The sequence below is a fragment of the Thrips palmi genome, unplaced genomic scaffold, assembly GCF_012932325.1.
Source record: "Thrips palmi isolate BJ-2018 unplaced genomic scaffold, TpBJ-2018v1 HiC_scaffold_19, whole genome shotgun sequence".
Classification (NCBI taxonomy): Eukaryota; Metazoa; Arthropoda; class Insecta; order Thysanoptera; family Thripidae; genus Thrips; species Thrips palmi.
Genome location: NW_023144628.1, coordinates 13,349,600 through 13,360,660, shown reverse-complemented (window position 1 = coordinate 13,360,660; position 11,061 = coordinate 13,349,600). Strand labels below are relative to the sequence as shown.

General features: G+C 43.0%; 1 protein-coding gene across 13 annotated transcripts; it reads left to right on the top strand.

Moving 5' to 3' along the window:
• Nucleotides 1-4,020: 4,020 nt before the first annotated feature.
• Nucleotides 4,021-10,681, top strand: LOC117645859. Of its 13 annotated transcripts, none has more exons than XM_034386382.1 (3): nt 4,021-4,207; nt 7,140-7,247; nt 9,639-10,681. In XM_034386382.1, the coding sequence occupies exons 2-3, from the start codon at nt 7,168-7,170 to the stop codon at nt 10,372-10,374; spliced, it is 816 nt and encodes a 271-aa protein (XP_034242273.1). In that variant the 5' UTR covers nt 4,021-4,207; nt 7,140-7,167; the 3' UTR covers nt 10,375-10,681. The 13 variants fall into 13 exon arrangements, with proteins under 13 accessions (XP_034242273.1, XP_034242262.1, XP_034242272.1 ...); XM_034386371.1 differs by lacking the exon at nt 4,021-4,207 and adding an exon at nt 4,269-4,814; XM_034386381.1 differs by lacking the exon at nt 4,021-4,207 and adding an exon at nt 5,077-5,286.
• Nucleotides 10,682-11,061: the final 380 nt, after the last annotated feature.

Genomic DNA, 11,061 nt, shown 5'->3' with positions numbered 1-11,061 from the left:
CAACATAGACTATGGATGATGCCCCCATGCTGTCTATTAGTTTCTCTATGCAATTTATATATACAATGAATAAATAAGGTCCTATTATGGATCCCTGTGGGACTCCATGTTTAGTTTGTAAGAATTCTGAAAAAGTTTTTTGAATGAGCCCTTTTTTTCCAACTTTTGTAATTTTGACGATTTGATTTCTATTGGCCAGGTATGATTTTAGAATCTCGTAGGGGGTTCCTCTTATCCCATATTGGGATATCCCATGTGGTCTACACAGTCAAACGCTTTACTTAGATCCAAAAAGATTGCTAGTGATTTTAGTTTAGCTGCTTTTGCGTCGTATATTTTTGTTATAAAATGTGTGATAGCATCCGCTGTAGATTTTTGTTTTTTGGTATCCAAATTGGTTTGGTGAGATTATATTATGCTTTATAAAGAAACCTTCCATCCTTGTCAGAAGCATTTTTTCAAATACCTTTGAGAAGGGCGAATTTTGAGCTACTGGCCTATAGTTTTTTGGTTCTAATTTATCATCTTTTTTGAATAGTGGAACTACAACAGTACTTTTCAGTGCTGTTGGGAATTTACCTTTACTGACCATATTATTAAAGATATGCATTATTGGGCCTGCTATCTCTTCCTTGCAAAATTTAGCTGTTAGATTCGAAATTTCATCTACCCCTGTTGAAGTTTTATTGCTAAGAGATTGAAAAGTTTTCAGGACTTCGTTTAACTGACAGTTTTGAAACACTACTGAATTACCTATCTGGTCCAAGACTGAAAATTCAAAAGGCACCAAACCGACCCTTCTTCTAATCTCCTGCGTTATGTTTACATAATACTGATTGAAAGCATTGGCAATTTGAGTTGGATCACTACAAGGTTTCCCTTGAACATTTAGTTCCATATTGCTGATTCAATTTGATTCATTTGTTTTATTTTGATTAATAATGTTCCATGTTTCCTTGGATACATTCTTTGCATTGCTTATTCTATCCGAGTAATATTTTTTCACAGACACACTGTGAGAAAATAGTACGGAACAAGTACGGAACATGTCTGGTCAATAATTTGCCTGGACCGTCCGTACTTGCCAACTACGGAACGTTCCGTACCTTTTTTCCGTACCCATTTACATGGGTTCATGTGGAGCAAGTACGGAACGTTCCGTACTTTTCTCCGTACCTCCGTACTATAATTTTCCGTACCATTTCCGTACAAAAGTACGGATTTTTTTACAGTGCAGATCGTGGGCTTTCTTTAGATCAGAATAGCATATCCTAATTTGTTCATCCAGGAACTCCTTCTCACTGCTATTTCTTCTATTAAATTTTAACATAGTCATTTTTGCATTCAGGTGATTAATGTCCTCGCTTATTTCAACACACATTTTCCTTTTTTCCATCTTTTTTTCTATTTTTGGACAGGCAATGTTATAGCAGTGAGAGAAAGTTTCTAGGAAGTTGATGTACGCCGTTTCCGGGTCATCTGATTCATAAACATTAAGCCAGCTTTCTTTAGCCAGTAATATTTTTAGCTCCATTAAGGTTTCCCTTTTGATTTTCCTAGCCTCTATTTTATATTGGATTCTTTGAATCTTTGATTGCAATGTAGGTACTATTCCTAGGGCAAAGTGGTCTGAGAAATTCACATTTAGTATACTTCTACTTAATACTGTTTTTATATCGTTAGTTATTATATTGTCAATACAAGAACCTCCATACTCTGATGGTCTAGTAACCTCTTCAAACAGATGTAGGAATTCATTAGCGTTTATAGTACTTAAGAAGTCTTCAAGTTTCCCATCCGACTTTCTAAAATTAATATTTATATCACCTAGCACATAGGATTGATCGCACCGGATGTTACCCACACCCTCAGATTCTTATGATGAAAGGGTCATCATAACTTGCGTTGAAATGAGAACATACGTACTACAATGAAATTCATGCGTAATACGATGAAATCATGCGTACCTTATGAAGAAACCATGCGTAATACGATTAAATCATGCATACCTTACGCTGAAATCTATGCATATTACGTATGTGCAAATTTATGCGTACCTTACGATGAAAAACCATCGTAATACGTATAAAAACGATCATAAGATGTTGAGAGTGCAGTACATCTTGCATCGTTTCATTAAACAAAACTAGATCATTACAGCTTGGGGACCTATATAGCCCTACTATATTGACAACTTTCCTGTCTACCTTAATTTTTATAGCTGCTAGCTCACAGGTTTTCTCGATGGCCATATTCTTTACTGATTGATTTTTCACTAGGTCCACATCAAGGTCTGATCTAACGTAAATTGCAACACCACCTCCTTTATGTACCTGTCTACAGTAGTAATCTGCCAAATGGTAATTCATTATTTTAAAGGCCTCTATTTCACTATTTTTAAAACAATGTTCGACTAGAACTATCACATCAGGCTGGTGTTCTTGAGTAAAGACTTGAATAAGATTTTTCTTTCTCCTAATACTTTGTACATTTAGACATTGGATCCTGATACTATCCTTACTATTTTTGACCTTGTCTTTTCCATTTAGAAATTTACCTTATACATAAGCTGTACTATTGCATTTGCCACCTTTTCTTTACCTTTAATATTCAAGTGCAGTCCATGTTGAGTATACATGTCCCTACAGGTCACTATTTGATTAATATCTAGCACAAAGATCCTGTGTTTGAGGCCACTTTTCACTGCATAGTCATTCACATATTTCACTAGTTCACTATTATATTGATCTATCAGAGTATTCACTTCACTGCAGTCATATCTTCTAGGTACCGTAGCTATTATCACATTCGTATGTGCTGCTTGTGATAGCACATATTTGTAGTAGACTGTATTCACCTTCACTGAGAATTTAGCATCACTGGGCTCGAAGTTGTTTGTACCCCCAATGAATACGAAGTAGTCCATTGGTGAGAGGTGCGCTGTCCTGGCGTTAAGGTTCTTTGTAAGGTCTTCTAGCTTGGCGTTTGGCATAGCAAAGGCTGAGGCATATTTGTAGATGTTTGAGGTTTCAGCTCCCAGATTTTTGGCATGGCTGTCCCCTAAGATTTCAATGTGGGGGGGTAATTTTGGTTTCTTCCATTTTGTATCTTCTGTTCCTAATCTTGAAGCCATCTTCTTTCTCGGGTGACAGGTAAATCACTTTAACTTTAGTTTTGGAGTTTTGAAAGGCATGTTTGAGAACTCTCATGACCTTTTCCCATGGGATGGCGTCCAGTCCAGCACCAAGATTAGGCACGGCTAGCTTTTCAATTTGTAGTTCTTCGCACTTGGCCGCCAGGTTGTAGATTGTCTTCTTGAAATCCTTGATATTCGGTGGGATGTGAGAGGCTTCTTTGGTTATGAGGTGGAGTACTGTTTTGCCTAGTTTTCTTTGCACTATTATACAAGGTAGGTTTACGCCAGACCGCGTCTTGTCGTAACAGGCTTCGCGATGTCTCGCGGCCTGTTCCTCCAATCCGCGCCTGGCGTACCTACCTTGGCCTGCGGCCTTCGGCAGGCATTGGCTTGTCCATCGTTGGTGAGTTCTAACTTGTTGCTTACTGGGGGGCTGCCCCCCTTTATTCCAGATAGAGTTGTTTCATCAACAGATATCACGATCTTGACCCTTGCAACTTTTTAACTTCTCGAGGCTGGGGGGCTCCGTCCCCCAGACCCTTCTTCCTTCAGCACAGAAGTGATCTGCCTGATGAAGACTAGATTTTTCGCCGTTTTTTAAGCGTTTTTCGGCTATAAAAACTGAACCACGTGAGCTAGGATAGTGAAATTTCGCGTGTGCCGACCCAAGAATATATCAAATAAGCCTGCAAAATCTCACCGAGATCGGCCGAGCCGTTCAGGAGGAGTAGTGTACACACACAGACACACAGAAAAAACTTTTCAACCCCACTGGAGTAACAGGCTTCGCTATCGCTCAGCCAATTACCGATAGCTTGATTTTCTTTACTTTCAGGTGGGAGCTCTCCAAATTCAGCCTTCACCGCTTTGGCCAGTCCATCTGACATCTTCAGGTCCTTCGCCACGCAATGAGCTATCACGTATTCTTTCTCCAGCTTTAGCAGGTCACCCTCCTCCATCGCTATCACGTTTTCTGCGAAGTTGTCCAGTGTGTTCCTTGTCATGGACATTTTGATGTTTTTGACTCTGCCTTTGCCATGCTCGCTGGGGTGCTGATCTACTTGTTTACAGGTTATGTTGTCCATCTGGAATTTGTCGAACTTATCTTCCAGCTCGGAAATTCTTCTTAGTAATTCCAGATAGTGCTCTTTTGGAATGGTTATGAGCTCGGTAGATTTGACACTGTCATCGTCAGACTCCAAAAGCCGTTCTTCCTCCCATTCCTCCAGGTTCTGGGAGGTTACGTTCAGCAGCTCCGAAGTCTTCTTGGTCAGATTTATCCGAATGATAGGATCCCTCTTCTCTTCACGTGTTGGAGTGTAGTTTCCTACATACTCCAGTTGCTTTTCCTTCCCTATTTTAATTTTTGTTTGGGCCAAAAAACAGTTTTTTGACGTAGCGTTCTCACGCACGTCTGACCCGTCCGCCATCTTGTTTATCGTGAAGAACCATACGTGAAGACTACACAGCTACTGCCAAGGAGGAAGTCTTTGACGAGAAAAGAAAGAGACTCATCCTAAAGCTCTTTCTGAGAGGTGTTTGCGTCAAAAACTTTGGAAAATAAGAACTCATGTCCAACTAAGTTGCTCTCGGATGGAGGGAGTGTCGCTCGAATCGTCCTTCCATTCAGGACCGTCAGGGCCTTCTCGCCGGCCTCACTGCACGGCCTCAGCCGCAGGTACGTGCTGACATTTTCTTCTGCCACTTCACTGGCGTGCTGGAAAGCTGACATGGCGGCCATATGCGTCATGACAAAGCGGACATATGGAAGATAGGTCTGCGCAACCGAGATGCATGCTGGGAATCCATATGCACTGTTACAAATAGTGATGCAATTTATCAGTTAATATGTTGCTAGTTCTGTATGATCAAAGTTGGTGACAAATGACTTAAGTTGTTCACTAACGACTAACGCTGTTCGTCAACAAGATGTTTGTAAACCAGTACACAGCCTTGTTTGCATCAATTTTGATTGCCGGTTGAGTCACAGACCTAGTGGAGTCCCCGTGACCCGCAGTAGTCACTTCTTGCATTGTCCGGGTTGTTTCTACGCAGCATGTTTAAAAACAGCGTAAGTCGGAAAAATAATAAGCAACAAATTCTTCGTTTTGAAACAAGCTAACTTGTTTAAAAACAACAGCGCTGTCGAGGTTCGTAATTGTCTGGTTTTAGAACAACCATTTTTTAACAGTGTGGGCTCAAACATAGCGGACGTGCTTTAGGGATGGCCCCTTTCAAATGAAAAGCAGAGCAACCGTGCACCTGGAAAGTCATACTGTATATTTCGGACTTAAGGTTAGACAGCCCCCAGATTACTTCCTGATTTTTGAAATAAGCACAGACACACCGTGGGGTGTATAACTGCAGGTTTCTGTCCCTGTACTGGAAGTCACAGATCTAAAGTAAGAAATAACACCGCTAATGCGCAGGCGCCCCCCTCTACTCGTCGAAGCATGTACGCAAGCGGGTTCTGAGCGGGTTCAGTTTTAACTTAAGCACTTAGACTTCCGGTTCAGGGTGTCGTTTAAGAACCCCTGTTGAAATAGAGGCTTCAGAGTTTCAGTTAAATCGAGCTTAGTTACGAGGAGGCGGGACGCTCAGAGGTAAATAACCTTTATCACTCCGTGTAAGGAGTTGCGCTTTGCTGTTTCGTTTGCTTTTGTCACTTCCGGGTTGGCCATAAGCCCTTTTCGTTTCCTCTATTCAGCGACGCTTCTTCCAAAATCTGGTCGTATTCGATAACCAATTTTGATGTTTCACCAAACCGGTATCTCCGGTTACTGAGTTGCGGCAAAGGCATCGACGGTACGATAATTGGATTGCGGCAGTCACGAAGTAACTTCTGTTCTTACTTTAGCCATCATGCCCTTAAGTGGGTACGGCGTATAGTTCCAACCGGCAGCTCCCGGCCCCGACATTTTTCCTCTACCTGAATTTTCACTGGAAAGTCTGCTGGCGTACTGAACCTTGTGGCAGGCTTTTCAATTCACGTAGACCATTGTTCCAAGGTATAGACTATATCAGGAAACACTGTTATTCAACGCATGTGCACTACAAACCTAACTGTCTACTAAGTACCCACTTAGAAATGCATGCTTGGCAAGTACCCACTTTTAAAAACGCCTCTGCTCAGCATGGAGTTATAAGGCGCCAAGCATGCGTATGTAAGTGTGTACTTGCCAAGCATGTATTTGTAAGTGTGTACTTAGAAGACAGTTAAGTTTGTAGTGTGACGTCATATTCGCTAGAATCTTGACGCAACATCGCTTGAGCGTGATACGGCCGTTGAATTTGAGGTCTAATTCGTTTGAACTTGGATCAACGTTTAAGTGAACGTGACAAAATTCGCATCGACTTTCTCATTCGTTGGATAACATAGTGAACAGGATAATGAGCTGAGTATCAAGTTGTTTTTTTTAATAAATGAACAAGACAACTTCCGCTGGGAGACCGAGCGTGTTAATGGGGTGCTTTCGAGAATCCTCGGCCGGCAACCGACAGTCTACATTTTTGGCGGAAGTAGATTAGCTGATATGAAAAGAAGGCTATAGTTCCATACAACCACCACAATTCAACATGATTATAGTTTAAAACTCATTTGCGATGGATTTGTATCGCAAAGTATCAGCTTAGCGTGCTTTGCTCTAAGATCCCGAGCGAGGTTAGTTCCGGCCATCATGGCGTCTACTCACGTCCGTATTACGAACCACGAAAGTGCCCTTTCGTACCATTGCTGCATTTAGGTACCAAATCCAGTCTTTGTTATTCCTCTTTCAACTGTTTTCGGGCATTGCCTTATTGGTCTTTCGTGATCGGTTGATGTTTTGTTCATTGACGCTTAGAAACAAGGTTGCCTCTAGTCTGGAGGTACGGGACGCTATTATCAATATCTTGCATTCTGGATTAGGTTACGAAATCTAGCTCTTGGTTTCATCTTTTTCCACCGGCGCAAGTGCAGAGCGGAAATAAATCTTTTCACTTATCTGTTCGTTCTGTTTTATAGGCCACTTCCCCCCAAAACCAAGAACGCCATGTACGGAATGAACGGACGAGGTAAAGGAGTGTATACCAGGGACACCGAGCAGCCCAACTTCGCCAAGCAGCCGAAGATGTAAGTACTTCCACTTCGTATTACTTTTGACGGTCGGAAATCGTACACTGTTAAAAATCCACTGTAATATTACAACACAATCACCTACAGTAATGCTGTTAAATAACAACAGTATTGTTTTGTGTCGGAACGGGAAACCCATCCAGAAACAACACTTTCGTTTTATAACAACTTCCTTGTCAAGTAACAATAATGTAATCTGGATTCAAAACAGTTAGGTTGTCGTTCAACAGGTTTCATGTTTAGAAACAACCTTTTGCAATCTTAAAACATATATTGTTGTCAGGTTACAAGGGTCTTGTTTAATAACAGCACGATGAAATCAACACCAATGTTGGGAAGACATCATGGAAGACTCCAAAGAAGTATTGTTTTATTACAATCGAACTGTCAGAAAACAGCACCGAGGGCTACAACATGCTTGTAATAAAACAAGTCGTGCTGCTATCAAACTTAACAGCATAAGTGCTGTTAATTTACAGCACTATTTTTAACAGTGTATACGTACTATAGTACCGCCAATTAGGGGTGATTGATACAGTAAAAAATATGACATACCAACATATCGCAACTGCCCTTATTTGAAGGCCATTGGATTCAAAACTTCCTAAACACCTGCTCAGTTAAAACTCTGAAGAATCATGCTTCGTAGACTTTCAGGAGTGTGAGAGAGTGAGTGCATGGCACACGTTAGATGTTCATGTACAATTTTGTACGTGATGTCACTCTCATTCCAGGAATGTTACATCACATTGAAACAAATGTGTCAAAATGTCACGTTCCTTTGACCGTTTTGTGACATTCGATTGATTCATTGTGAATGAGCTAATTTATGGCTGACTACAAACTAATGTGACACAATGCTCAAAGAAACGTGACATTTTTGTCACATTCATTCAAAGTAATGTCACGTCTTTGAGATAAGATTGGTTCCTTGATTTTAAAACTTAATGCGTTTTTACGTATTTGACACAAATTCCACGTACGCACAAAATCGTGTGTAATACGTTAAAAACTGTACCAAATCATTTAGTTTGCATGTTCCACCTCGGAGTAAACCAACCACGATGCGCGCTTCGTGCTGGAAAGCACTCTCCCGGATGGAACGTGCTTTCTCGTCTATAGGAGGCCTGTTAATATTCTCAGAGCTTGCTTCCAAGCATTCTTTGTCACGCATGCTCCAGGCAAGAGCGTGCTTTGTGATTTACTCTTAGGTGGAGCGGGCATGCACTCTCGTGACATCCTACACCCTTGAAACCCTACGAAGAACGCTCTTCGTAATGCAAAGTAAACGGAGGCTTCGTAGTCTACGAGGAAGGTAATGTAATACCAGGAAACCTTAGTCATGCCAAGAAAATATCCTTCGAAGGCTGTGAAGAAGTTCTGTGGGCTACAAAGGATTTTTCCTTTGTATTGCAAGCACATTTCCTTCGTAGGCTGCGAAGCCTCAGTTTTCTTTCAGCTCACCGAGAATATCTTACAAACTATTTCAGGCCTTACAAAGAAAAGCAGCTTGTTATTACAAAATATTTTGAGCATACAGAGGCCTACAAAGAAAATACTTCTTAATTGACAAAGTATTTCCTCGTACAACAAAGTAAATCAATTTGTACTGTATGCTCTAAATACTTCGTAAGGTTGTAAGCGAGTATAAAGGACGTTCTTTGTACAACTAATTGTTATTGTACAAATTTTGTACCAGACATCACAGTGTTTTGTACACACGAACTTTTCGTACAAATTTGTACGAAATCTTGCAGAAAATAGGGAAATTCGTGCAGTTTTCCGCTCAAAAATTGTATAAAAAGTTCGTGTGCAGGAAAAACTGTGATGTCTCGTTCATAATAGTACATAACAGTCAGTGTGTAGGAATTTATCTGCACTGCAAAGCCAATGGTAAGTTTACTTGCCAAATTTGGCAAGCCGTTTTGAATGCCAAATTTTGGCAAGCCTTGAACGGAAATCCTCACAAGCTTGCCAAATTTTGACAAGCTGGGAAGTGTTTCAAGGCCAAACTTGCCAATTTTTGGCATTCTAAACGGCTTGCCAAATTCGTGGCGAGTTAACTAACCACCGGCTTTGCAGTGTGTGTAGCCCAAGACTTCCAATCATCTTTTTAAACAGTGCACTACAAACCTAATTGTCTACAAAGTACACACTTACAAATGCATGCTTGCAAGTACACACTTACAAACGCATGCTTGACGCATGGGAGTTATACGGCGTCAAGCATGCGTTTGTAAGTGTGTACTTGCAAGCATGCATTTGTAAGTGTGTACTTGGCCAAGCATGCGTTTGTAAGTGTGTACTTGCAGGCATGCATTTGTAAGTGTGTACTTAGTAGACAGTTAGGTTTGCAGTGTGAGACTGACAAGCGTTCGCTCTGACCAGGTCGGACTGGTGCATGAAGTGCAAGGCCGCGGCGCAAGAGGCCTGCCGCCGCAGGCACCAGTACCGGGTGCTGGACATGGACGCGGCGGAGAGGAGCGCCCAGGCCAAGCTGCAGGACGCGCTGCGGAAGGCGGAGCGGCAGCAGGCGCACCTGGAGGCGCTGGCCAAGGCCCGCGTGCTCACGGGCCCCGTCCTGGTGGCCGAAGTCGCCGGCGTGGACCGAGAACACCAGGGCTGGGAGGTCAGCGGCGGCGACATCCGCATCGCGCTGGCCGCCACCAAGGAGCTCACCGGCGAGGACAAGCAGCTGCTCTGCGCGGCGCTCGAAGGCGTGGAAGTGGACTACGAAGTGGACGAGACCGAGTCCACCGTCGCGTTCACGTCCCTGGGACGAGTCGTTTCTGCCAGCCTCAAGGACAAGCTCCGCGACTGCGTGGAGGGCCAGGCGGCGCGGCAGGGCGACGTGCTGCTGAGCGCCGACGGGCGCCTGGAGGTGTTCTTCAGGGACATGCCGTCGAGGGGCGGGCACGGCACCAAGGTGTTGGGCCGCGTGGAGGAAGAGGACGAGGACGGCAACGGCCTGTGCTCCCTGGAAGGCAGTGGCTGCGACGGCCGGGACGACGCGAGTGTTCGGTCAGGCTGGGGGGACGAATGCTGGGCCCAGAGCTGGAGCTGTTTCTGCAGGGGCGGCGGCACGGCCTCCACCACCCTCAGCAAGGTGCGGTTTGAGGCCTGAGGACGCCAGTGGGAGCCTCTCAGTTCTTGCAGCCGGCTGATTCGCAACTTTTTCAGTCCTCGTTGATTTTGTGAAGAATTCTCGTCGACGTTTTGGTGCAAGTAGGCTGTAACTGTATTCTCATTGCTGTACTTCTGTCATCATGGTCGTGACCGGTAACGGTTGCTTAATTGCTCGGTCTGTTCCGTTTGACTATTTCATCGACACGGAAAGTTCTTCGCGTCATTGAATTTCAGTTTTATTGTACCCTGCCCAAAATGTACCTCTGACGTGTACTAATCACTGTATTAAACATCCTTTAAATCAACCTTCATTTATTATAATGCCTCATGTCTTATCGTCAGATCCAATTTCGGACTGTCACGTCATCTTGTTTCGAACAAACTTTCCCGGCTATAGCGCAAACTAGGATTATGAACATCGAACAATCGAAAGTACAAAATTTTACGAAAAAAAAAACTGTTTTGATCATTTTTGCAAAATCCTCAAAAAGTGTTTTTGGATGAAATTTTGTACTTTCGGTTCCTCGATGTTCATAATCCTAGTTTGCGCTATAGCCGCTTCAATTACCTACATTTTGGCGCAAACGGGGTCGAGATATCTTCATTTTTGCGGACTGAGGGATGCCCGCCAGTTCGACTTTTGACGAAAATTTGATTGGGCGCTGCTCCGCTCCCTGACGTCCGA